The sequence below is a fragment of the Phasianus colchicus genome, chromosome 29, assembly GCF_987193195.1.
Source record: "Phasianus colchicus chromosome 29, bPhaCol1.hap1.1, whole genome shotgun sequence".
In the NCBI taxonomy this organism is placed as follows: Eukaryota; Metazoa; Chordata; class Aves; order Galliformes; family Phasianidae; genus Phasianus; species Phasianus colchicus.
In genome coordinates, this window is record NC_143464.1 from 4,232,411 (window position 1) to 4,259,288 (window position 26,878).

Below are 26,878 nucleotides of genomic sequence, written 5' to 3' on the forward strand. Positions count from 1 at the left end.
GAGAAGCTCACTTCCTGTCACGTGACACCGACCTCCGCCGGAAAGTGCGGCTTCCCGCGCAGCCGCCATTTTGCTCGTTCCTTGCCGTCCGCCATCTTGTCCGCTGACAGCTTTGAGTTTTTTGGTGAAAATTCGCTGAAAAGAGAAAAAAAAGAGAGCGTAGTTAATTGAGTTCTTCTCTGCAAGCGAGCCACTGTAAATTATTGTAGGAAAAAAGGGCAACGTTGCCGATATACAGCTGGGTTTTGTGTGTGGAGTAATGGCGGCCGTCTCTCTCAGTGTGGTGTCGGCCCGCCCTCATCCCTCACAGCCGGCCGTTAACTACGTGTGAGTGTTGGAAATACCCAAATAACTTCTGTCAGGACGGTATCTCTGATAAAAAGCAGATTTTATTCACAATTGCAATGGCAGGCATCCCGCAGGAGCACACCTATGGGCACAACATGCCAGTCTTTGTACGACTGGCATGTTGTACGACCTTTGTAGGCACGATGGGAAGTGTAGGTAACGGTGAGCAAGATGGGAAATGTAGTCCGTGTTGGGGGCATGATGGGAGTTGAAGTCTGCAGTGGAGCATGATGAGAGTTGTAGTTTGTGGTGGGCCCTCCACGCAGGGCAGGATGGGAGGTGGAGTGTGAGGTGTGAGGCACAGCAGAGGGGAAAACGGTGTCCATGGGGGGTGGGTGAGGGGGAAATGGTGCCAGCGAGGGGGCAACTGCGGGGGGATGGTGTGTGATGGGGAGGTGATGGATGTGGGGTGTGAGGGGGGGGGTTGAGTGGAAATGGGTGGCCGTGGGGGTGGGTGAGGGGCAGATGGGGTCTGCAGGGGGAGAAAATGGTGCCCGTGGTGGTGGTCAGACCTTTCCCTTTGCCCCTCGCCCTCCCATGCCCCCATTCCCCTGCTGCACACGTGGGCACATGTCCCCATCCCAGCCTTGTTAAGCCGTTAATCCCTCGGCAGTAACGAGCGCGAGGCCGCAGGAGGAGCCGTGGGAAGGGCCTGGAGCCCAGAGACCCCCCCAACCTCCCTCAAATTCCCTCCCACTGCCCTCCCCCACCCCCTCCAAGCCCCCTAAGATTCCCAACATCCCCCCCCACAACCCCATCAGCACCCTCAAAATACCACAATCCCCTTGAGCGCCCTTAAAATTGTCCCCCAAGTCACCGGACCCCTCCTGGGATGTCGGAGTCTGAAGAGAATGGAGAGGGTGAGTGTAGGGGGTGTCCTGAAGGGGTCTTAAGGGGATGTGGGGTTCAAGAAGGGGAGCTTAAAGGGGATATATGGGGGTTTGGGGGAGAGCTCAAGGGGAATGTGGGGGGTGGGGGGTCCCAGTGGTGTTATGGAAGTTCTGGGGGGAGTCCCAGTGGGTCATAGAGGTGGTGAGGAGAGTCCCAAAGGGGATGTGGGGGGTCTGGGGGCATCTGAGGGGCTATGGGACGTCTTTAGGAAGATTTGGGAATGGGGGGGCTTCCTCAAAGGTGTGTGGGGGGGTCTCAGTATATTGGGGGGGGGGTCATTGCTCACCCCACTGACAAACCCTCCCCCACAGGCCCCCCCAAGGGGCTGTCACCTTTGGCCGAAGCCATGGGGCAGCCCCTGGGGTGGTCAGGAACAGAAAGCAACGGGGGGGTAACAGACGGTGGGACCCCCCCGGGGCAACGGCACCGCCGTCCCCCCCACACCAAACACAAGGGACAGGGAACAGGGGGGGTCCATCGCTCCCCCCGCGCCCTGTTCTGCCTCCACCTCAACAACCCCATCCGCAGAGCAGCCATCAGCATCGTGGAGTGGAAGTAAGTTCTGTTTTGGGGGGCGTGCAGGTAAGATGGGGTCACTTTTGGGGAGGGGGGTGAGTTTGGGAGTGACATGAGGACAATTTGGGGGCTTATAGGGAGGTGGGGGGATGGCCATTTGGGAATTTGGGGGCACAGCACTTCTTAGGGTGGGGGGGACAGGGGTTGGGGATGGCTATGGGGAAAACTGGGGGCCTGAACCCCCCCACTACTCATTGCCTCCCCCCTTTGACCTCGCAGGCCCTTCGACATCCTCATCCTCGCCACCATCTTTGCCAACTGTGTGGCGCTGGGGGTCTACATCCCCTTCCCTGAGGATGACTCCAACGCTGCCAACCACAACCTGGTAGGAACCCCCCCCCCCCCACCCTGTTTAAATGGGGGGCAGCTTGATGTGTGTCACACGTGTCCCTGTGCACACGTGTGTGCTGCTGCCTTAAGCTGCTTAGTTGGGGGCATGGGGGGGGGGGGTGTGGAATTAATCTGGATTTAGTGCCCTTCCCCCACAGCAAGGGATGGTTGTGACATTTATTCCCAAAGGGGGAGGGGGTGGTGGCCATGAGGGTGTGATCTCGGGGGTCCCGGGGTTCCTTGTCCCCAAGAGAGGGGTTACCATGGGGATGTGACACGGGGGGTCTCTTGTCCCCAAGGGGGGGGGGCAGTGGCCACAGGGATGTGATCCTGGGGGATCTCTTGTCCCCAAGGGGGGGGGGGGGGATGGCCATGGGGATGTGACATGGGGGGTCTCTTGTCCCTAGGGGGAGGTTGTGGATGTGGCTATGTGACATGTAGGGTCCCTTGTCCCCAAGGGGGGATATGGCCATGGGGATGTGACCTTGGGAGTCCTTTGTCCCCAAGGGGGATGTGGCCATGGGGATGTGACATAGGGAGTCTCTCGTCCCCAGGGGGAGGTTGTGGATGTGGGGATGTGACATTAGGGTCCCTTGTCTCCAAGGGGGGGTGGTGGATATGGGGATGTGACACAGGGGGTCCCTTGTCCCCGAGGGGAATGTGGCCATGAGGATGTGGCATGGAGGGGGTTCCTAGTCCCCAAGGGGGGGGTGGCCATGGGGGGTCTCTTGTCCCCTGGAGGGGGGGTTGTGGATGTGACATGGGGACTCCCTTATCCTCAAAGGAGGGGTGGTGGATGTGGGGTTGTGACACAGGGACTCCCTTGTCCTCAGGGGGGGAGGAGTGGCTGTGGGGATGCCTGCAGCACCCCCAGACCCCTGTCCCTTGTCCCCCCTCCCCATAGGAACAAGTGGAGTACGTTTTCCTCATCATCTTCACGGTGGAGACGTTCCTGAAGATCATTGCCTACGGGCTGGTGCTGCACCCCAGCGCCTACATCCGCAACGGCTGGAACCTCCTCGACTTCGTCATCGTCATCGTGGGGTGAGACCCTGACCTTGGGGGGGACGCAAAGAGGTGGGGACCCCCCACGCGACCCCCTCCTCGTTGTCCCCCTCAGGCTTTTCAGCGTCATCCTGGAGCAGGTGTCCCACAAACCCGGTGAAGCTCACCACATGAGCGGCAAACCGGGCGGCTTCGACGTCAAAGCTCTGCGCGCCTTCCGCGTCCTGCGGCCCCTCCGCCTCGTCTCCGGCGTTCCCAGTGAGCTGGGGAGGGGGCTGTTATCTGTGGTGGGGGAGTGGGGTGGCACATTGACCCTCCCCCCCTCATCCTCAAGCTTCCTGCTGAACCCTTCTGGGCTCCCCCAGGCCTCCACATCGTCCTCAACTCCATCATGAAGGCCATGGTGCCGCTGCTGCACATCGCCCTGCTGGTGCTGTTCGTCATCATCATCTACGCCATCATCGGCCTCGAGCTCTTCATCGGCCGCATGCACAAGACCTGTTTCTTCATTGGTTCTGGTGAGGGGTGCCCACGGGTGCCCACTGCCTCCCTCTCCCCCACCAGGATCCTTAGGACTCCCCTGAAATTGCCCAGGATCCCCCCCATTGGATGTCTCCTTCCGTGCACCACGACAATCTCCCATCTCTGGGACTCCAGAGAGCCCCTAGTTGTCTGAAATCACTTCCCAGAGGGGTTCTAGGGCCCCCTGCCCTCCCCCCCTCCCAAAATTACTCAAGACCCCCCTCCCACATTGGCCACCTGCCCCTATATCACATGAGACCCCCACCCTCAACTCCAAGATTCCATAATTCCCCTTCCATCACCCAACACCACCTCACAACTGTATGTTAGGATCCCCCCCCCGCTCCCTTAAAGCTCTCCCAGAGCTGCCCCCCATGAGACCCCCACCCCAAACCTCCCCCTCCCTTACAAAGAGGAGGCATCTCTCACCATCTCTCATACATCAACCCCCTCTCCATCCCCCAAACTGCCTCCTAACCCCATTGTGGGGGTGCTGATGACCCCCCTGGACCCCCCCCAGACCTGGAATCGGAGGACGACCCCTCCCCCTGTGCTTTTTCGGGGCACGGCCGGGCCTGCTTGCAGAACAACACGGAGTGCAGGGGCCGCTGGGAGGGCCCCAACGGTGGCATCACCAACTTTGACAACTTCTTCTTCGCCATGCTCACCGTCTTCCAGTGCATCACCATGGAGGGGTGGACCGATGTCCTCTATTGGGTGAGCCCCCCCTTTCCCTGGGAGGGTGGGGGGAAACCCCAAAATGTGCCTCCCTCCTTTGTGTGTCCAGACCACGCTGCCTTTCTGCTTTGTCAGCCCCCATTTCCCCCCGTTATGGGGTTACCACAAATCCCAACTGCCCCAGTGTTGCCGAGAGACACCACAAAGGTCACCCAGTGTCGCTCTGTGAGGCCACCCCAAATGTCTCTTGGGGTCACCCCGGAATTCTCCCAGTCACCCCCAAATATACCTTAAAGTTCCTCCAAAGTCACCCCAAATATACCCCAGTCACCCCCAAATGTCCCCTAACATCACCCCAAACATCCCCCAAAGTCACCCCCAAATATTTCCCCAATCTTCCCCCAAAATCACCCCAAAGTTATCCCAAATATTGTTCCACTTTCAGATCAAAAACCAACCAGTGTCCCCAAATTTTGCCCAAATCACCCCAAATATCATCCTACGTTGTCACCTGAAATGTCCCCCAGAGTCACACCCAAATGTCCCTCAAAGTTATCCTAAATATTGTCCCCTGTTGTCACCCCGATTTTCCCATAGTCATCCCAAATTCCCCCCAAATATCCCATGTTGTCACCCAAAATGTCCCCCAAACTCACCTCAAATGTCCCACAGGTTCACCCCAAATTCCACCCATGCTAAAGTCGCCCCACACATCCCCCAAAACCACCCCCAAAGTCGCTCTATGGGGTCACTCCAAATTCCACCCCCTCGACATCACCCTATATTGACCCTAAATGCCACCCCATGCGGTCACCCTGAATTCCATCCCTCTAAACTCACCCTAATTGTCACCCCATGGGGTCACCCCAAATTCCACCGCCCCCAGCGTGACCCCAAATAGCCCGGGACCACCCCAACACCCCCCCGTTGTGCCCCCCCAGATGCAGGATGCCATGGGCCACGAGCTGCCCTGGATTTACTTCGTCAGCCTCGTCATCTTCGGCTCCTTCTTCGTCCTCAACTTGGTGCTGGGGGTGCTGAGCGGGTGAGCAGGCTGGTAGCGTGTCCTTAGCGTGTCGTTAGCATGTTGTTAGCGTGTGTCACGCGTGCCCATCCCCTCAGGGAGTTCTCCAAGGAACGTGAGAAGGCCAAAGCACGCGGTGACTTCCAGAAGCTGCGGGAGAAGCAGCAGCTGGAGGAGGACCTGCGGGGCTACATGGACTGGATCACGCAGGCTGAGGACCTGGAAGGGGATGAGGACGAGCACGAGAAGCACCGTATGTCACCGAGGGGGGGATAGATACGTGTCCCCCCCACCCAATTCCTTTTGTCACCTCGTTGTCCCCCTTCCCTGCAGGCCTGACCGCCGAGGAGCTGATGGGGAAGAGAAAACCTCGCCTCAAGTGGCTGCGCCACGCCAGCCACTCCACCGACACCCACGGTAAGGAGGTGACGACAAAAACGAGGGTGCACCCCCTAAAATCGGGGTATACCCCATAGATTAGGGCTGCCCCCCACCTTTGTCCCGTCGTGGGGTGCTGATCTTGCCCTCCCCCCAACTCCACAGCCAGCCTCCCCGGCAGTGAGACGACGTCGGTGAACACCGAGACGGCAGGAGAGGAGGAGGCACAGCCCAACGCCTGCGACCGCTGCCTGTGAGTGCAGCCCTGGGGTCCCAGGAGCCTTCAGACCCTCTGCAGCCCCCCCCGCAGTGCTCCCTACTGTGCCTGCAGCCCTCCCCAATGCTCCCTATAGCCCTCAGCATCGAGCCTGGGACCCTCATGGTTCCCTGTATTTATCTCTGGATACCTCTACAGCTCTTCCAGGACCTCAGCGTTGACTTTGAGACCCCCTTTAGTTCCCTATCCCCCACCCCAGACTCCAAAAGTGACCTTGTGTCTCCTCTACAGGTCATTATAGACCTCCCAAGATCCCAAATTGACCCTAGGACTCCCCCAGTAGTTCCCTATCCCACTCCCCAGACCCCAGATTTCACACTGGGACCTCACATTTTTCCTTATAGACCCCCCAGGACCCCAAAACTGACACTTAGGACTCCCCTTACACTTTCTTATAGATCTTCCAGGACCACAAAACTGACCTTGGGACCCCTCACTGCTCTTTATAGACCTCCTCAAACCCCAAAGTGGACCCTTGGACCCCCCCATAACTTCCTACCTCCCCCTCCAGACCCCAAAAGTGACTTTGGAACTCCCCTACAGCTCCTTATAGACCTCCCCCAGGACCCCATAAGTGACCCTGAAACCCCCCCCCACAGCTCCTTGACCCCCAGGGACCCCAGCACTGACCCCCAGACCCCCCCTGCATCCACAGGGACCCCCACATACACCCTGTGTGCCCCTCGATTCCCCCAATTTTTTGGGTAACTCTGTGCTTTCTTTTCCCTCCCCAGGGGCAAAATTACCAAGACAAAATTTTGGTGAGTTGAAGAAATGGGGGCATGCTGTGCCCCCCCCCCCAAATCCACACAGCCAACAGCATCCGTGTGTCTCCAACTCTACCCACTGTACCCCCACAATGCCCCCAAATCCTCCAGTGTACCCCAAACCACCCCCCAACATTGCCCCCTAGTCCTGCTGTTGTACACCCAAACTACTGCTGTTATGCCCCAAATTCCCCATATACTCCAAAACTCACTCATGGTGCCCACAGATCCCCCTCGTGTATCCCTACCATCCCCATAAACCCCCAAATTCCCCCAATATCCCTCAAACCACTCCTATAATCCCCCCAATTCCCCTGATAATACCCCAAACCACCTCTATAAACCCCCTAAATTCCCCTATATACCCCCAACCACCCCCGTCACCCCCCAGATCCCCTCAGTATACCCCAAACCATCCAATAAATCCCCAAATGCCCCCATATACCCCACACCACCCCCCATAAATCCCCAAATTCCTCCAAGCCACCCCTTTAATCCCCCAACTACCCCCGATTTACCCCAAACCACCTCCACAAACCCCCCAAATCCCCCCATATACCCCCAACCACCCCAATCATCCCTAAATCCCCTCGATATACCCCAAACCATCTAATAAATCCCCAAATGCCCCCATATACCCCACACCACCTCCCATAAATCCCCAAATTCCTCCAAGCCACCCCTTTAATCCCCCAACTTCCCCCGATTTACCCCAAACCACCTCCACAAACCCCCCAAATCCCCCCATATACCCCCAACCACCCCCATCACCCTCCAGATCCCCCCGACACCATCCAACCCCCCCCCCAGATCTCCCCCAGCTCACCTCATCCTCCCCTCCAGGCGCCGCCTGCGCCGCCTGAACCGGGTTCTGCGCCGGCGGTGCCGCGGGGCGGTGAAATCCGTTTCCTTCTACTGGACTGTGCTGCTCCTCGTCTTCCTCAACACCCTCACCATCGCCTCCGAGCACCACGGGCAGCCCCAGTGGCTCACCGAGACGCAAGGTACGGGGTCACCGTGTCACCCTGGCACTCTTTGTCCCCATTGCTGTGCCGCTCCATCGCCGCGTTGTCCCCTGTGCTCTTCGTGGAGGTGAGAGGTGGCTCTCTGTCACCCCACAGTGACCCCAGCATTATGTTGTTCTTGTGGGCCATGTCACCTTCTTGTCCTTGTCACCATGTCATCCTGGTCACACTGTCCTCCCTGTCACCCTTTCACCTTTGTCACCTTCTTGTCCCTGCCTTCACATCATCCCTGTCACCCTCTCCTCCCTGTCACCCTCTCCTCCCTGTCACCCTCTCCTCCCTGTCACCCTCTCCTCCTTGTCACCTTCTTGTCCTTGTCACCATGTCATCCCTGTCACCCTCTCACTTTTGTCACCTTGTCTCTGTCACCATGTCATCCCTGCTGCCACATCATCTTTGTCACCTTCTCATCCTTGTCACCTTCTTGTCCTTGTCACCTTCTTGTCCTTGTCACCTTCTTGTCCTTGTCACCTTCTTGTCCTTGTCACCATGTCATCCCGATCACCCTCTCCTCCCTGTCACCCTCTCACTTTTGTCACTTCTTGTCCCTGTCACCATGTCATCCCTGCCGCCACATCATCTTTGTCACCTTCTCATCCCTGTCACCGTATCATCCCTGTCACCACATCATCCTTGTCACCCTCTTCTCCCTCTCACCCTTTCATCTTTGTCACCCCCTGATCCCTGTCACCTTCACCCCTGTCACCACGTAATTCCTGTCACCCTCCCATCCTGTCCCCATCGTGTCCCATCACCCTATCATCCCCGTGCCACCAAACAGACTCTCCTCAGAGCTGACGATGGCTCTGAGTCACCCCACCACCGCACGGTCACCCCAGCCCCCAAAATCCACCCTTTTTTCCCCCTCCAAACAGCCTACGCCAACAAAGCCCTGCTCTCCCTGTTTGCTGCCGAGATGGTTCTGAAGCTGTACGCCCTGGGGCCCTCCTGCTACTTCGCCAGCTTCTTCAACCGCTTCGACTGCTTCGTGGTGTGCGGCGGGGTGTTGGAGACAGCGCTGGTGGAGCGCGGTGCCATGGAGCCCCTGGGCATCTCCGTGCTGCGCTGCGTGCGCCTGCTGAGAGTCTTCAAGGTCACCAGGTGGGTGTGAGGGGGGAGAGAGGGACGGGTGGGGAAGGGTGACGGGGAGGTGGGGGTGCTGAAGGGGATGTGGAGAGGCAGAGATGTGAGGCGGCTGTTTGGTGGCACGGGGTGGTGAAGGGGGTGACGGTGACAGGGGTGACATGGTGATGGGTGACAGGGATGACAGGGTGACAGGGTGATAGGGTGATGGGTGACAAGGTAACAAGGATGACAGGGTGACAGGGATGACAGGGTGACAGGGTGATGGGTGACAGGGTGACAGGGATGACAGGGTGACAAGAATGACAGGGTGATGGCACAACAGGATGACAGGGTGATGGGTGACAAGGATGACAGGGTGACAGGGATGACAGGGTGACAGGGATGACAAGGTAACAAGGATGACAAGGTGACAGGGTGATGGCACAACAGGGTGGCAGGGATCACAGGGTGACAGGGATGACAGGGTGATGGGTGACAAGATGACAGGGTGACAGGGATGACAGGCTGATGGATGACAAGGTGACAGGGATGACAGGGTGATGGCACAACAGGGTGGCAGGGATGACAGGGTGACAGGGATGACAGGGTGATGGGTGACAAGATGACAGGGATGACAGGGTGATAGGATGACAGGGTGATGGGTGACAAGATGACAAGGATGACAGGGATGATGGGTGATGGCACAACAGGATGGCAGAGTGATGGCACAACAGGGTGACAGGTGACAGGGTGACAGGGATGACAGGGTGATGGCACGATGGGGTGATGGGTGACAAGGTGACAGGGATGACAGGATGACAGGAATGACAGGGTGATGGCACAACAGGGTGACAGGGATGACAGGGTGACAAGGACAGCGTGGTGTTGGGGACACCAGGAGGTGATACTGAGCTGCCTCTGTAGAGCTCCAGTCTGGTGGCACGGGGACAACATGGTGGTGAGAGTGACACGGTGACACTCAGTGTGGTGTTGGGGTGACACGGTGACAGGGACAGCCTGGTGACAAGGACAACTGAGGACACTGTGGGTTGACACAGTCGCTTCTCAGCTCTGTGAAGCGCCGCTTTGGTGGCAGAGAGGTGACACAGTGATGGGGACAACAGGGTGACAGGGTTGGTGTTGGTGGTGGGGATGGCAAGGTGACAAGGTCAGCACGGTGTTGGGGGTGCTGTAGGTTGACACAGAGCCGCCTGTTGTCTCCACAGAGCACAGGTTTGGTGGCCTGGGGACAACACCATGCTGGGGACAGCAGGGTGATGGGGATGACGTGGTGTTGGGAAAAACGTGGGGATGGGGGCAACAGTGTTGAGGTGACAACACGGTGACACCGAGAGGTGACCATCCCAGTGCTCCCAGTAACCCCAGTACCCCCCCCCTCCTCCAGGCACTGGGCGTCGCTGAGCAACCTGGTGGGCTCGCTGCTGAACTCCATGAAGTCCATCGCGTCGCTGCTGCTGCTGCTCTTCCTCTTCATCATCATCTTCGCACTGCTGGGCATGCAGCTCTTCGGCGGCCGCTTCAGCTTCGACGAGACGCAGACCAAGCGCAGCACCTTCGACACCTTCCCCCAGGCCCTGCTCACCGTCTTCCAGGTGCCCTGAACCCCCTTAGGACCCTAAGATCCCCTTTAGAGACCCCAAAAAACCCCCTTAAGGACCCCAAAACTCCTTTAGAGTCCCCAAAAATCCCCTTTAGAGACACCCAAAATCCCTCTTTAGGGACCCAAAAACCCTCTTAGGGACCCCAAAACTGCCTTTAGAGACCCCAAAACTGCCTTTAGAGACACCCAAAATCGCCCTTAGGGACCCCAAAAGCCACCTTAGGGACCCCCAAAATCCTCTTTAGAGACCCCAAAATCCCCCTTAGAGACACCCCAAAGCCCCCTTAGGAACCCCAAAATCCCCTTTAGAGACACCCAAAACCCCTTTAGAGACTGCAAAATCCCCTTAGGGAGCCAGAACCCCTCACCTTAGAGACTCCTTAAACCCATTTAGGGACACCAGAACCTTGTATGGACACCCCAAACCCCTCTTGAGGACCCCAAAATCCTCTTAGGGACTCCAAACCCCTTTTAAGTACTCAAAAACCCTATTAGAGACCCTGAAATCCTGTTAGGGACCCCAAAATCTTGTAGGGAGACTCCAAATTCCTTTTAGGAAACCAAAAATGCCCTTAAGAAACCCCAAATCCTTGTAGGGAGATCCCAAACACCTTTTAGGGAACCAGAAACCCCTCTAGGGACTCCAGAACCCATTTAGGGACCCCAAAACTTTGTAGGGGAACCCCAAACCCCTTTCAGAGGCCCCAAAACACCTTTAGAGACCCCAGATTCTGGTAGGGGACCCCAAAACCTTGTGAGGGACCCCAAAACTTTGATGAGACCCTAAAATGTGGCTGGAAAATCTCCCCCCTCCCCAAGTTGCAGTCCTGTGGGTGGCTGACAGAGGGGGGACTGGGAGGCCACGTTGCTTGAATTGGGGGTGTACTGGGAGCACTGGGATCACTGGGAGGGGGACGCTGAGGTTTTGGGGTGTGTCCCTCCCCCCATTTTTGGCCCAGATCCTAACTGGGGAGGACTGGAACGCGGTGATGTATGATGGGATCATGGCTTATGGCGGGCCTGTCTTCCCTGGGATGCTCGTCTGCGTCTACTTCGTCATCCTCTTCATCTGTGGGAACTGTGAGTGAGCACTGGGAGCACTGGGAGCACTGTGGGAACTGTGAGTGGGCACTGGGGGCACTGGGAGCACTGGAAGGGCTGGGAGGGACTGGAAGGAGGCTGGGGAGCACTGTGGGGAGACTGGGAGGCACTGTGGGATAGTGGGGGGCGCTGGGGGGATGCTGGGGGCAACTGGAAGGACTTGGGACACAAACTGGGGGGAACTGGGGGATAATGAAGGGCAGAGGGGGGATGCTGGGGGATACTAGGAGGAGACTGGGGGGCACTGGGAGATGGCTGGGAGGCACTGGGAGGGGGTTGGGAGGGACTGAGGGAATTGTGGAGGCACTGGGGGATACTGGAAGGCACTGGGGAGAGACTGGGGGGAGTGGAGGGTACTGGGAGGCAATGGGGGATAGTGGGGAGCACTGGGGGATACTGGGGGGAACTGGAAAGAGACTGGGGGGTACTGGGGGGGGATACTGGGGGGAACTGGAAAGAGACTGGGGGGTACTGGGGGGGATACTGAGGACACTGGGGAGATGCTGGGGGATACTAGGAGGAGACTGGGGGCACTGGGGGGATACTGGGAGGCAACGGGAGATAGTGGGGAGCACTGGGGGATACTGGGGGGAACTGGAAGGAGACTGGGGGGCACTGAGGGGGATGCTGAGGGCACTGGGGAGATGCTGGGAGGAGACTGGGGGCACTGTGGGATACTGGGAGGCACTGGGAGGATACTGGGAAGCACTGGGAGCATTGCTTAACCCCTTCCTCCCCACAGACATCCTCCTAAATGTCTTCCTGGCCATCGCGGTGGACAACCTTGCGGATGGTGATAACATCAACTCGGGGGCAGAGGGCAAGAAGTGAGCGGGGGGGGTCCCAAACCCAGGGAGGGGGGTGTGGGTGTGGAGGGGGCACCACTGTCCCATGTGTGAGCCCCCCCAGTTTGTCCCCTCCACCCAACTTTAGGGACAAGGCCGGGGAGGTGGAGGCTGACGCAGGGAGCCAGGATGTGAGCGTGAAGGTGAGTGTGAGTGGGTGTGCACGCCTCAACACGCGTGTGTGTGGCCCTCGTGCACCCTTACACGTGTGTATATTGCCCTCACATGACCCAACATGCATGCACACGACCCTTACACACCTCAACATGTGTGTATGGCCCTTGCACACCACCAACGTATGTGTAACCCAACACGTGTGTGTATGGCCTTCACATGACTCAACATGTGTGTACACAACCCTCACACACCTCAGTATGTGAGTATATGGACCTTGCACACCCCAACAGGTGTGCACAGCCCTTGCACAACTGTCACGTGTGTATGTGACCTTCACATGATCCAGCACAACCCTTGCACACCCCAACACGTGCGTGTGCATCTCGCACACGCTTGCACCCCCCCAACACATGTATGCACAGCCCTCTCATGACCCAACCCATGACCTCACACGCATGTGCACGGCCTTGCACACTCCTCCAGGTCGAAGGGGAGCAGCAGCAGGAGGAGGAGGAGGAGGAGGAGGAAGAGGAGGAGGAGGGCAGCGAGGAAGGTCAGCCCCACGTCAAAATCCCTGGAGGGGGGGAAAAGAGGGGGAAGAAGGGGCAGAAGGACCCCCCCTCCCTTTGGAGGGGGCAGAAGGACCCCCCCCACGCACTGGTGGTTCCCCACAGGTGATGAAGGGGCCGGGGGGGAGCGGGACAGCCTGGGGAGGCAACGGCTGGAGAGCCTGGAGGAGCCCCCCAAGAACAAAGTGGCACCGATCCCTGAGGGCAGCGCCTTCTTCCTGCTGGGCAGCACCAACCCGTGAGCACTGGGAGGGACTGGGGGGGTACTGGGAGCACTGGGAGCGGGGAGGTGGGGACACGGGGATGGTGGGGGGGCATTGGGACTAGAGATATGTACTTGGGGGGACTGGGGACACTGGGACTGGGAAAACTGGGACTGGGGACACAAACTGGGGGCACTGGGAGCACTGGGACTGGAGATGTGTACTGGGGGGACTGGGACTGGGAAAACTGGGACTGGGGACACAAACTGGGGGCACTGGGAGCACTGGGACTGGGGACACTGGGACTAGAAAGACAGGGAGCGCTGGGGACACTGGGACTGGAAATGTGCACTAGGGGGACTGGGGACACTGGGACTGGGGATGCGAACTGGGGGCACTGGGGATACTGGGACTGGAGATGTGTACTGGAGGGTCTGGGGATACAAACTGGGGATGCTGGGACTGGAGATGTGTACTGGAGGGACTGGGGACACTGGGACTGGGAATGCAAACTGTGGGCACTGGGAGAATAGGGCTGAGGGAAACTGGGACTGGGGATGTATACTGGGGGAACTGGGAAAACTGGAACTGGAAAAATTGGGAGTGGGGACACAAAGTGGGGGGGGTACTGGGGACACTGGGACTGGAGATGTGTACTGGGTGACCGGGGGCATTAGGACTGGAAAAACTGGGATTGGAGATGTGTACTGGGGAAACTGGGGACACTGGGACTTGGGCCACAAACCGGGGCACTGGTACTGGGAATATTGAACCTGGTGATGCAGACTGGGAGCACTGGGAGCACTGGAACTGGGCCACAAACCGTGTCAATTGGAACTGGGGACGCCAGGTGTGGGGATACAGACTGAGGGAAACTGGGAGCAATGGGGTGGTGCCCGGGTCACTGGTTTGAGGGGAGTGGGGGGTGTACTGGGAGCACTGGGAGGTGCTGACCTGTGCTCTGGGCAGGCTGCGGGTGCGGTGCCACGCTCTCATCCACCACCATGTCTTCACCAACCTCATCCTCGTCTTCATCATCCTCAGCAGCGTCTCGCTGGCCGCCGAGGACCCCGTGCGCGCCCACTCGCCCCGCAACCACGTGGGATACTGGGCAGACTGGGGATACTGGGGGGGGGGGAACCGGGAAGGACTGGGGAGGGTCCCTTACCCCATCCCCATGTGGGACCTGCATGCCCCATGATGGGGTGGGGGGGGATTGAGAGGGGTGCTGGGGGGGTCCTTGGGGATTGGGGGGGTTCTTCGGGTTTGGGGGGTTGTGTTTAGGTGTTGGGGGGTGTTTGGGGGTTGGAGAGAAGTCCTGGGGGGGGGGGGGGGAGGCTGGGGTCACCCCATTCATCCCCTCCTCTCCTCCCCACAGATCCTGGGCTACTTCGACTATGCCTTCACCTCCATCTTCACTGTGGAGATCCTGCTGAAGGTACCAGGAGAATCTGGGGGAGTTGAGGGACCCGTGGGGGACTTAGGGGGGGGTTGTGGGGTTGTTTGGTGTTTTTTTTTGGGGGGGGTCTGTGGTGCTGGGGCTCACGGGCTCCCCCAGATGACGGCCTTCGGCGCCTTCCTGCACAAAGGCTCCTTCTGCCGCAACTGGTTCAACCTCCTCGACCTGCTGGTGGTCGGCGTCTCCCTCGTCTCCTTTGGCATCCAGTGAGCACTGGGGACACTGGGAGCGCTGGGAATGTGGGTTGGGGGCGCTGGGAACAGTGGGAGTGCCGCAGGGGTGCACTGGGAGTGCTGTTGGTGGCACTGGAAGGCACCAGGGACACTGGAGGTGTCAACTGGGGGCACTGGAAAGCACTGGGAGCACCACTGGGGGCACTGGGAACATGGGTTAAAGTCACTGGGAGTGCCACTGGGAGTGTCACTGAGAACGCTGTAAGGCACTGGGGTCACTGGAGGTGCTACTGGGAGCACTGGAGACATGGGCTAATGTCACTGGGAATGCCACTGGAGCACTGGGAGTGCCACTGGGGACACTGTAAGGCACTGGAGGTGCCACTGTGGGCACTGGGAGCAGCACGGGGTCACAGGGAACATGGGTTAAGGTCACTGGAAGTAGCACTGAGAGTGCTAGGAGCGCTGCTGGGGCAACTGGGAGCACTGGGAGCACTGTTGGGGGCACTGGGATCTAACTGGGTGCACTGGTGTCCCCGCTGACAGCTCCAGTGCCATCTCAGTGGTGAAGATCCTACGGGTTCTGCGCGTCCTGCGGCCCCTGCGAGCCATCAACCGTGCCAAGGGCCTCAAGGTGTGCTGCTGGGAGGGACTGGGAGGCACTGGGGGGGCACTGGGAGGTGCCCGGGGCAGCTTGCTGGGTGTACTGGTGTGAATGGGAGCACTGGGACTCCTAACATGGGGTGTGACTGGGGTGCTGCTGCCACAGGTGTGAGTCTCTGGTTCGTCATGGTGTCCTTGTGTCTGAACACTGAGTGTCACACTTTCCTGGTGTCCCCAGTACCCAGTGTCATACTGTCCTGGTGTCCCCAACTTGCACTGTTATGGTGTCCCCAGCACCTGGTGTCACATTGCCCTGGTGTCCCCAACACCCACTGTCACACTGTCCTGCTGTTCCCAACACCCAGTGTCACACTGTCCCCATATCCTGGTGTCCCCAACACCCAATGCTCCCAACTCCTGGTATCCCACTGTCCCCAACACCCCATTTCTCCAACACACTGTTTTTCCCCACACCCTGTGTCACACCACCCCTGGTGTCCCCAACCCCCCGACGTCCCCAACATACCATTTCTCCCCTCATGGCGTCACGCTGTCCCCATCCTGCCGTCCCCCAGCACGTGGTGCAGTGCGTCTTCGTGGCCATCCGCACCATCGGCAACATCATGATTGTCACCACGCTGCTGCAGTTCATGTTTGCCTGCATCGGGGTGCAGCTCTTCAAGGTGGGCCCCCCTCACCTCCCCCGAGGGGCTGGGACCCCTCCCAGGACCCCAGATGGGTTCCCCCCCACCACCACCACCTCTGACTGTTGTTTCCCCCAGGGCAAGTTCTACAGTTGCACCGATGAGGCCAAGCACACACCTGGGGAGTGCAAGTGGGTGCTTCTGCCCCTGAGTGTGAGCGGAGGGTGTGAGTGGAGGCTGAGTGTGAGTGTAGGTTGTGTAGGGTGTGAGGTGTGAGTGTAGGGTATGAGTGGGGTGTAGGTGGTGTGAGGTGTGAGTGTAGGCTGTATGTGGAGCGTGAGTTGTGAGTGTTGGTTGTGAGTGGAGGTTGTACGTTGAGTGTGAGCTGTGAGTGTTGGGTGTGTGTTGTGAGCGTCGGTTGAGTGCGACTGTAGCCAAGCATGACTGCAGACTGTGAGTGTGAGCTGAGTGTGAGCTGCACGTGAGCACAGCTACAGCAAGTGTTGGCTGTGGGTTGGGTCTGAGTGTAGGTGGAGTGTTGGTGGTGAGTCAGAAGTGAGCATAGGGGAGTGTGTGTGTGTGTGTGTGTGTGTGTGTGTGTGTAGAGGCTGCCCGCGTGTGTCACCATCCCCCCATGTGTCACCGTGTCTGGCTGCTGATGTCCCCATGCTCTCCCCACCCCTCTGGGAACCCTGTCCCCATGCTGTCCCCACCCCACCCCTCTGTTGTCCCCCTCCCCACACTGTACCCACCCTTCTGCTGTCCCCATCCCCACATTGTCCCCACCCCACCTGTCTGGTGTCCTCATACCCACGCTGTCCTCATCCCACCTGTCTGTTGTCCCCCTCCCCATGCTGTCCCCATCCTTCTGGTATCCCCCTCCCCACACTGTCCCCACCCTTCTGCTGTCCCCATCCCCACGCCGTTCTGACCCCACACCTCTGTTGTCCCCCTCCCCATGCTGTCCCCATCCCTTTGGTGTCCCCATCTCCACACTGTCCCCACCCCACCCCTCTGTTGTCTCCCTCCCCACGCTGTCCCCACCCCACTGACGCCCCCCGCCCCCCCCAGGGGCACCTTCCTGGTATACAAGGACGGGGACGTGTCCCACCCGTCGGTGCGCGAGCGCCTGTGGCACAACAGCGACTTCAACTTCGACAACGTGCTGGCAGGCATGATGGCCCTCTTCACCGTCTCCACCTTCGAGGGGTGGCCCGCGTGAGTCTCCTGCACAGTGACACCCCCAGTGGCCCCCTCCCCACCCTCGGGGAGGTGCTGACCCCTCCTGGCATCCCCGCAGGCTGCTGTACAAAGCCATCGACGCCAACGCGGAGGACCAGGGCCCCATCTACAACTACCGGGTGGAGATCTCCATCTTCTTCATCGTCTACATCATCGTCATCGCCTTCTTCATGATGAACATCTTCGTCGGCTTCGTCATCATCACCTTCCGTGCCCAGGGCGAGAGCGAGTACCGCAACTGCGAGCTGGACAAGAACCAGGTGCACGTCAGCCCAGCATCACCTCGTCCCAGTGTCACCTCACCTTGGTGTTCCTTAGTCCCAGTGTCATCCATCTTGGTGTCACCTCATCCCAGTGTCACCTCACCTTGGTCTTCCTTAGTCCCAGTGTCATCCATCTTGGTGTCACCTCATCTTGGTGTCACCTCACCTTGGTGTTCCTTAGTCCCAGTATCATCCATCTTGGTTGTCACTTCATCTTGGTGTCACCTCGCTTTGGTGTTCCTTAGTCCCAGTGTCATCCATCTTGGTGTCACCTCATCCCAATGTCACCTCACTTTGGTGTTCCTTAGTCCCAGTGTCATCCATCTTGGTGTCACCTCATCCTGGTGCTCCTCAGTCCCATTGTCACCCATCTCAGTGTCACCTTGTCTCAGTGTCACCTCTTCTCAGTGTTACTTAGTCCCAGTGTCACCTCATCTCGATGTCACCTTGTCTTGGTCCTCCTCAGTCCCACTGTCATCCATCTTGGTGTCACCTTGTCTCGTTGTCACCTCTTCTTGGTGTTCCTGATCCCATTGTCACCCATCTCAGTGTCACCTTCTCTCGTTGTCACCTCATCCCGTCGTTCCTTATCCCATTGTCACCCATCTCGGTGCCACCTCCTCCCAGTATCCCACTCTCCCAGCATTTCCCAGTCCCTCAGGATGCCAGCAGTCCCTCTGTCACCCCTCCTCATGTCCGTTTGTCCCGGCGCTGCAGCGGCAGTGTGTGGAGTACGCGCTGAAGGCGCAGCCGCTGCGGCGCTACATCCCCAAGAATCGCACCCAGTACCGCGTCTGGGCCATGGTCAACTCCACTGCCTTCGAGTACATCATGTTCGTCCTCATCCTGCTCAACACCATCGCCCTGGCCGTGCAGGTGGGGGGGGACCGGGGGGGTGTTTTGGGGGGGTTGTGGGGGCTGTCGGGGACCCATGGGGGACGAATAAGGACCCTGGGGGCAGTTAAAGCACGCCTAGAGGTCACTTGGAGACTGAGGGTGGTTAAAGGATCACTGGGGGGTCAGTAAGGGATGGGATGGGGGTGATTCAGGACTCCGGGGGGCAATTAAATGTCCCGGGGGGCAGCAAGGAGTCTTAAAGGGGTAGTTAGGACCCTTATAGGGGCAGTCAGGACGCCTGGGGGCAGTTAAAGGGTCACAGGGGTGTGTAAGGGACAGGGTGGGGGCAGTTAGAGCGCACCTGGGGGTCTCTTGGGGAGTCCAGGGGCAATTAAAGGGGTCACTGGGGGGGCTGTAAGAGGTGATAATCGGGACAATTAGGGACTGTGGGGGGGCAGCTAGATGGCCCAGGTGTCAGTAAGGGACAGTAGCGGGGCAGTTAGAGGAATTGGGGGCAATTTAAGCCCCCCTGGGGGGCAGTTGAGGTCCCTGAGGGGCACTTGAGGGCCCTGGGGGGAGTGAAGGGTGCACTGGGGGGACGAGGGGAGGAAATTTGGGCCCCTGGGGGCAGTGAGAGCACCCATAGGGGATCAGTTAAGGGTCCTGGGGGGACAGAAGGAGGTCAGGGGGGGCAATTAGAGGCACGGGGGTGGGCAATTAATACCCCCTCCCCCAGCACTATGAGCAATCCAAGCCCTTCAACTACGTGATGGACCTTCTCAACATGGTGTTCACTGGGCTCTTCACCGTGGAGATGGTGCTCAAGATCATTGCCTTCAAACCACGGGTAGGGCCCTGGGGGGGGGTAACATGGTTGGGGGGGGGGGCTCCTCTTTTAGGGTCCTACTCTCATTAATGTACCCCCTCCCAGCATTACTTCTGTGATGCCTGGAACACCTTTGATGCCCTCATCGTGGTGGGCAGTGTGGTGGACATCGCCGTCACTGAGGTCAACGTGAGTCACTCCTCTTCCTTGATGGGAAGGGGGGGAGTCCCCAGAACATTTTTCTGGGAGGGGGGGGGGGGTCCCTTATATTTGGGACCCCCGTATTCGCCTCCATCCATCCGTCCATCATTTTCACCTGCTTTCATCTGTATTCATCCATTTCCATGTGACAGAACGGGGGTCACGTCGGTGAGGTAGGGACATCCCCAGGGGTGTCTTTAAGGTCTGGGGGGGCTTTTTGATGTCCCCCTGACCTCTCCTGTCCCCCCCCCACACACCCTGCAGAGCTCAGAGGACAGCTCCCGCATCTCCATCACCTTTTTCCGCCTGTTCCGTGTCATGAGGTTGGTGAAGCTGTTGTCCAAAGGCGAGGGCATCCGCACGCTGCTCTGGACCTTCGTCAAGTCCTTCCAGGTGGGATTCTGGGGACAACGGGGGGACAGTGGGGAGGGGATATTTTGGGGGGGGGGGGGGACACCAGGGAGCCCCTCACCACCCCGTTTCCGCAGGCCTTGCCCTACGTCGCGCTGCTCATCGCCATGATCTTCTTCATCTACGCCGTCATTGGCATGCAGGTGAGGGACACACGTGTGTGCGAGGGATGCACGTGTGTGAGGGCGGGGGTCCCACGGCACGCCCAGTTGTGTATCACCCCCTCCTCCCCAACAGACCTTTGGGAAGGTGGCCCTGCAGGATGGAACCCAGATCAACCGTAACAACAACTTCCAGACCTTCCCCCAGGCTGTGCTGCTGCTCTTCAGGTGGGGCTGGGGGCTCCCGGGGGAGGTCTGGGGGTCACTAGGTGGTTCTGTGGGGTCTGGGGGTCCTAAAGGGCCTCTTTGGGGACTGTGGGTCACTGCACTGTTCCTATAGGGTCCTTATAGGAGCCTGAGGATCACTAGATGGTTCCATAGGGTCTCTGTGGGGTCTTTGAGTTCTAAAGGGTCCCTATGGGGACTGTGGGTCACTGCATCATTCCTATAGGGTCCCTATGAGGGTCTGAGGGTCACTAGGGAGTTTTGTGGGTCCTATAGGACCCCTATGGGGACTCTGGGTCAGTGCACTGTTCCTATAGGTTCCCTATGAGGATCTGGGGGTCACTATATGGTTCTGTGTGGTCTCTGGGTCCTGTAGGGTCCCTATGAGAGTCTCTGAGTCCTATAAGGTCCCTATGAGGGTCTGGGTGTCACTGGATGTTTCTGTGGGGTCTCTGGGTCCTGTAGGGCCCCTATGAGGGTTTGGGTGTCACTGGATGTTTCTGTGGGGTCTCTGGGTCCTATAGAGTCCCTATGAGAGTCTGTGGGTCCCTATGATGGTTCTGTGGGGTCTCTGGGACCTATAGGGTCCCTATGAGGGTCCGGGGGTCACTGGATGGTTCCTTTTGAATTCCTCTGGAGTCCAGACTTGTTGCAGCGTCACCGTAAAGGGAACAGGGCTCAGGTCCAGCCCCCCTCTATATGGGGCAGCCAGAGGGGCTCTGCAGGGCCCCATAGGTGTCCCTCTGGCCCTATAGGTGTGCCACGGGGGAGGCCTGGCAGGAGATCATGCTGGCCAGCCTGCCCGGCAAGCGCTGCGACCCCGAGTCGGACGCGGGACCCGGCGAGGAGTTCACCTGCGGCAGCAACTTCGCCATCGTCTACTTCATCAGCTTCTTCATGCTCTGCGCCTTCCTGGTGAGCCCCACGGCGCTGCCCCACGGCGAGCTCCCTGCCCCACAGCCGCCCCGTAGCAGACGCAGCGCTCTTTCTCTCCCCTCACCTCCAGATCATCAACCTCTTCGTGGCCGTCATCATGGACAACTTCGACTACCTGACACGGGACTGGTCCATCCTCGGCCCCCACCACCTGGATGAGTTCAAGCGAGTCTGGTCCGAGTACGACCCTGCTGCCAGGTCTGTCACCGTCACCCCCTGTCACCATCCCCCCATCACCATTATCCCCTGTCACCATCAGCCCATCACCATCATTCCCTGTCACCGTCACCCCCTGTCATTGTCACCCCATCACCATCATCCCCTGTCACCGTCACCCCCTGTCATTGTCACCCCATCACCATCATCCCCTGTCACAGTCACCCCCTGTCATTGTCACCCTGTCACCATCATCCCCTGTCACCATCACCTCGATCACCATCACCTCGATCGCCATCATCCCATCGCCATCATCCCCTGTCACTGTCACCCCCTATCACTGTCACCTCCTGTTTTGTCACTGTCATCCTCCTTTCACCATCAGATCCATCACTGTCAACATCACCCTCCTGTCACTGTCACATGCCACCTGTCATCCTCCTGTCACTATCACCCTCATGTCATTGCCCCATTAGCACCCGGTCACTGTCACCCCTCCATCACTGTCACCATCGCACCCCACCTCCTGTCACCTTCACAGCCTCCCCATCACCACCGCCACCCTCCTGTCACCATCACAGCCTCCCCATCACCACCGTCACCCTCCTGTCACCATCACAGCCTCCCCATCACCACTGTCACCCTCCTGTCATCTTCACAGCCTCCCCATCACCACCATCACCACCGTCACCCTCCTGTCACCATCACTGCCTCCCCATCACCCTCCTGTCACCCTCCCCACCGCCTGTCACTGTCCCCCTGCTGTCCCTGTCCCCCAGGGGCCGCATCAAGCACCTGGACGTGGTGACGCTGCTGCGCCGCATCCAACCCCCGCTGGGCTTTGGGAAGCTGTGCCCGCACCGTGTCGCCTGCAAGGTGCTGGAGGGAGGGGTGTGGGGGGGTCACCGGGTCTCCTCTCCCCCTGTTCTTATCCTACCCCCCCCCTCGCCCCTCCCCCAGCGCCTGGTGGCCATGAACATGCCCCTCAACTCGGATGGCACCGTCACCTTCAACGCCACGCTGTTCGCCCTGGTCCGCACCTCCCTCAAGATCAAGACGGAAGGTTTGGGGCTGGGGAGCAGCGGGGGGGGGGGCGATAACAGGACCCTCCTCGAGGGGGACGGGAGGGGTGACGCTGCCGTGTGTCCCCATAAAAAAAAAGGGAACCTGGATGTGGCCAACAAGGAGCTGAGGGCTGTCATCAAGAAGATCTGGAAGCGGACGAAGCCCAAGCTGCTGGATGAGGTCATCCCGCCTCCTGAGGGTCAGTGTGGGGGTCCTCCCTCCTCGGTGCTGCCGTGGGGAGGGGGGTCCTGGTGACACTTTGAGGGAGGTGGGTGGCCCCAGCTGACATTTGGAGGGAGGTCCCGTAGCCTTTGAGGATACAGCAGGGGGGTCCTGGGGATGCCAGAAAGGCTTTGCTGCCCCCTTGGAACACTGTAGAGGGATCTTGGTGGCTGTTAGGGATGCAGTGGGGGGGGGTCCTGCTGCCCTTAACGCTGTCCCCCCCCCCCAAACACACAGAGGAGGAGGTGACCGTGGGGAAGTTCTACGCCACTTTCCTCATCCAGGATTATTTCCGCAAGTTCCGGCGGCGGAAGGAGCGCGGGATGCTGGGCCCCAGCGCCAGCCCCAGCAACGAACGCGCCCTGCAGGTGGGGGTCCTCAGCCCGGGGTTGTGTCTGTGTGGGTGTGGGTGTGGGGGGGGGGGAGATGGGGCGATAGAGGACCCCCACCCCCCTGCACGCACACACGGCCCGGTGATCCCCTCCCCATCACCCCTCGTTGCTGCAGGCCGGGCTGCAGACCCTGCAGGCGTTGGGCCCCGAGATGCGGCGGGCGCTGAGCTGTGACCTGGGGGAGGACGGAGGAGGGGGAGCGGAGGAGGAAGAGGAGGAGGAAGAGCAGCTGACCTACGCCGTAAGCCCCGCCCACATCGACCGCGCCCTCGCGGCCACGCCTACCGCCTTGGCCACGCCCACTCAGGAAGCCCCTCCCACCCACCCCCTTTGCAGGCACCCGAGGCTCTGTATGGCTCCGCCCCCGACTCCCCGGGGAGGGGAGACGCTCCCAAGGCCCCCCCCAGCCCCAGCGAAGGGGAGGAGCCCGCAGCCCCCCCCCACGGGGTCACCCAGCGGCACGGGGGCAGGTATGGATGGGGGGGGTGAGGGGGGTGGTCTTGATACTGGGGGCCCCAATGGAGAGAGAAGGGGATGGGGGGGTAGGAGGAGAGTAGGTGGAGATGAGGGTGGGAGGGGGTCTTCAAGGAGGGAGGAGAGGAGGGGGGGGGGTCTTCAACGCTAGGGTGACCCCAAGGGGGAGAGGGTTCGATATTGGGGTTCCTATTGGGATAAGGGGGTTCCCAACATTGGAGAGGGGGCTCTGAAATTGTGTGTGTCCTCGCCCCCCCCCAATGGGGTGGGGGCTGGAGGGGTCCAGACATGGAATGGGGATGGGGGGGGGGCACAAAATGGAGATCCCCAGGGAGGGTTAAGAAACCCCAACAGTGGGGACAAAAGGGGTTTGGGGGGGTTCCTGATAATAGAATCCCCATGGGATTGGGGGGGGGGGTCCCAACATCGGGGGTGCCCACAGTGAAGGGGCTGAGGGGTCCCATCCCCACTGAAGCCTCCACCCCCCCCAACCGTTCAGGCGGCAGCACCCGGCTGGGGGTCCCGGCCCCCTCCCCGCCGCGGGGCAGGAGGAGCCCCCCGAGGAGCGGGAGGAGCCGGGGGACGTCGGAGGCGAGGAGGAGGCGCAGGGAGCGGCCCCACGGCTGCCGTGGGCAGCGGACGGGTACGGATGGGGGGCTGTGGGGGGCGGGGGCCCCTCCGGAGCCCTCCGCAACGCGTCCTCGTGTCTGTCCGTCCCTTCTCCCCCCCGCTCCAGGCTGCCGGGACCCACAGCTGCCCCCCAGCCCCCGCGCTGGGCAGGGGCAGCTCAGAGGGGGGGATCGCTGCCGCTGCCCAGCCGGCACTTCGCGCTGCGCGGCCCCGGGGGAACCATGGAGGGGCAGCAGCTGAAACGGCGCCGGCTGCTGCCGCCGACCCCGGCCGGTAGGGGGGCGGGGCTTAAGCGAGGGGGGCGGGGCTTATGGAAGGAAAGCGTGGGCTTGGGACTGGGCGGGGCTAAGGGTGTGGGCGTGGTCTTTTAGCATACGGTGCTTCTGATAGGTGGGGTTATGGAGGTGGGCGTGACCTACGAGCAAATGGCATTTCTGATAGGTGGGGTTACAGAAGTGGGTGTGGCCTATGGGCACATGGTTTGTGATAGGCGTGGTCATGGAGGTGGGCGGTGCCAACAGGGACACGGCGATTCTGATAGGTAGGGTTATGGAGGTAGGCGGTGCCAAAAGGGACACGGTGATTCTGATAGGTAGGGTTATGGAGGTGGGCGTGGCCTATGGGCACAAGGTTATGATGGGCTATTGAGGTGGGGGTGGCCAACGGGAAGATGGCATTTGATAGGTTGGGTTACTCACGTTGGCGTGGCCTACGGGGAAATGGTGTTCCTGATAGGTGGGATAAGGGCGGAGGGGGCGTGGCCTACCATAGCTTGGCATTTCGGATAAGCGGCGTAAAGGAAGGGGGCGTGGCCTGGCAAAGGGGCGTGGTCTAACAGGGGACACACCCACAGGCCGGAAGCCATCTTTCACCATCCAGTGCCTGAGGCGCCAGGGGAGCTGCGAGGACGAACCCATCCCAGGCACCTACACCCCATCTGGGCCACCGGGTCCAGCCAGGCCGCAGGTAGCGGGGAGCAGCTGTGCCGCCATCACTCAGCCATGCCACCGCCAGCACCAGCATCGCCCCCTCACCGTGTGCTCCAACCCCACGCAGGGCTACGGCAGCTCCGAGACGTGGCGCCTGGGCTCCTCCTCCCACGCCTGGGCCACGGCTCCCGCACGCGGCCACGTCCTCTACGCTCCCCTCATCCTGGTGGAAGGAGGAGGACCCCCGGGGGGGTCGGGGGGCGGCAGCCTCCCCCCGCTGTCCCGCTGGTTCCCCTCAGGGTCCCTCCGGCTGCGGGAGCCGCTGGGCCGCGGGTCGGCCGACAGTTTGGTGGAGGCTGTGAGTGCACCGCTAAACCCCCTCTTTCCCCCTCCAGAAAGCCGACTCACCCCAAAACCCAACCCCATGGCCACGTCCCCTTTTTTTTTTCCCCCTTCAGGTTCTGATCTCGGAAGGGTTGGGGTTATTCGCCCGCGACCCCAAATTCGTGGCGGTGGCCAAACGGGAGATCGCGGACGCGTGCGAGATGACGATGGACGAAATGGAGAGCGCTGCTGCAGACCTGCTGACCAGGAGGCACCGAGGCCCACCCCCACCCCACAGCACCGCTGCTGCCGTCTACAGCGACGAGGAGACGCTGCGGGCAGCGCCCGGGGAGGAGGAGCTGGCAGATGAGATGGTGTGCGTGGGGGGACCCTAAATGGGGGAGGGCTGGGGGGGGGTGGATCAAGAAGGGGGGCTGTACTTCAACAGAGCGGTGTTTTGCATCAAAAAGTGGTGGTTGGTGTGAAAAGAGGGGGGGGTTTGGCCTGAAGGGTGCTGTGGGAGGTGGCAAGGGGGGTGTGTGGACTCAAAGGGGGGGGGTTGGCTCGAAGAGGGGCGTTTAAACTCAAAGGAGCGGCGTCTGATCTGAAATCAGGGGTGTTTTGCCTCAAAGAGGGGTGTTCAATATCTGAAGAGTGATGTTCTGTCTCAAAGAGGGGCCTTTAACCTCAAAAACACAGGGCTTTCCTAAAAAGAGTGGTGCTTTGCCTCAAAGAGGGGTATTTCACCCCAAAACTGCGGTGCTTTGCCTCAAAAATGTTTTTTTTTTAACCTTGGAAAGGGGAATTTCTACCTCAGACAATAGTGGTGGAGAGCAGAACAGGAGAAAGGGGTGGTGAATGCCGCCAAAGGGCTTTTCACCTCCACAAAGAATCACAGAATCACAGAATCATAGGGGTTGGAAGGGACCTCCAGAAATCATCGAGTCCAACCCCCCTGCCAAAGCAGGATCCCTACACCAGGTCGCACAGGTAGGCGTCCAGGCAGGTCTTGAATATCTCCAGAGAAGGAGACTCCACAACCTCCCTGGGCAGCCTGTTCCAGTGCTCCGTCACCCTCACCGTAAAGAAGTTCTTGCGCACATTGGTGCGGAACTTCCTATGCTCCAGCTTCTGGCCATTTCTCCTTGTCCTGTCTCCGGCAGCCCGGACTTCAGAAAAAGTTTTTTTTTTTTTTTTTAACCCGTGAGAAACCCCGAAAATCTTCGTTTTACTTCAAAAAATGCACATCTGCCTCACGCCACGTGCTCCTCACCCCGCCCCACCCCGCGCGCCCATTGGCGGAAGCGAGGACCAATGAGGAACGCCTACACACCCATAAGCCCCACCCACTTCCGCACATACACAGTGCTCACACCCACCCACTTCCGCACATGCTCAGTGCTCTCACCCACCACTTCCGCAC

At 59.8% G+C, this 26,878-nt stretch overlaps 1 protein-coding gene across 11 annotated transcripts; it reads left to right on the forward strand.

The window, feature by feature from the left end:
* Window positions 1-40: 40 nt before the first annotated feature.
* Window positions 41-26,805, forward strand: CACNA1F (calcium voltage-gated channel subunit alpha1 F). 11 transcript variants are annotated; one of them, XM_090126504.1, is made up of 50 exons: window positions 41-327; window positions 412-504; window positions 1,162-1,208; window positions 1,551-1,794; window positions 2,035-2,140; window positions 3,050-3,189; window positions 3,266-3,408; window positions 3,516-3,668; window positions 4,193-4,389; window positions 5,292-5,395; window positions 5,473-5,627; window positions 5,708-5,791; window positions 5,918-6,005; window positions 6,764-6,790; window positions 7,640-7,800; window positions 8,697-8,922; window positions 10,292-10,499; window positions 11,467-11,587; window positions 12,351-12,435; window positions 12,542-12,596; window positions 13,054-13,123; window positions 13,245-13,377; window positions 14,312-14,441; window positions 14,721-14,780; window positions 14,901-15,007; window positions 15,521-15,608; window positions 16,153-16,260; window positions 16,360-16,412; window positions 17,293-17,439; window positions 17,522-17,723; window positions 18,444-18,602; window positions 19,300-19,410; window positions 19,495-19,578; window positions 19,743-19,763; window positions 19,855-19,983; window positions 20,079-20,144; window positions 20,239-20,330; window positions 21,083-21,242; window positions 21,334-21,461; window positions 22,199-22,295; window positions 22,380-22,482; window positions 22,582-22,683; window positions 22,944-23,074; window positions 23,214-23,339; window positions 23,435-23,568; window positions 24,072-24,215; window positions 24,309-24,475; window positions 25,056-25,168; window positions 25,259-25,489; window positions 25,590-26,805. In XM_090126504.1, the coding sequence occupies exons 1-50, from the start codon at window positions 260-262 to the stop codon at window positions 25,848-25,850; spliced, it is 6,162 nt and encodes a 2,053-aa protein (XP_089982630.1). In that variant the 5' UTR covers window positions 41-259; the 3' UTR covers window positions 25,851-26,805. The 11 variants fall into 11 exon arrangements, with proteins under 11 accessions (XP_089982630.1, XP_089982625.1, XP_089982620.1 ...); XM_090126499.1 differs by having other exon boundaries at window positions 22,380-22,683; XM_090126494.1 differs by having other exon boundaries at window positions 22,380-22,683; window positions 25,056-25,489.
* Window positions 26,806-26,878: the final 73 nt, after the last annotated feature.

What these genes read in the sequence shown, in the direction of transcription:
- CACNA1F (XM_090126493.1), top strand. Translation starts at nt 260, where the DNA reads ATGGCGGCCGTCTCTCTCAGTGTGGTGTCGGCCCGCCCTCATCCCTCA. An exon ending in GTGGCTCACCGAGACGCAAG is followed by an intron (nt 7,801 to 8,696) that starts GTACGGGGTCAC and finishes CCCTCCAAACAG; the next exon opens with CCTACGCCAACAAAGCCCTG. An exon ending in ACGCCGTCATTGGCATGCAG is followed by an intron (nt 20,145 to 20,238) that starts GTGAGGGACACA and finishes CCTCCCCAACAG; the next exon opens with ACCTTTGGGAAGGTGGCCCT.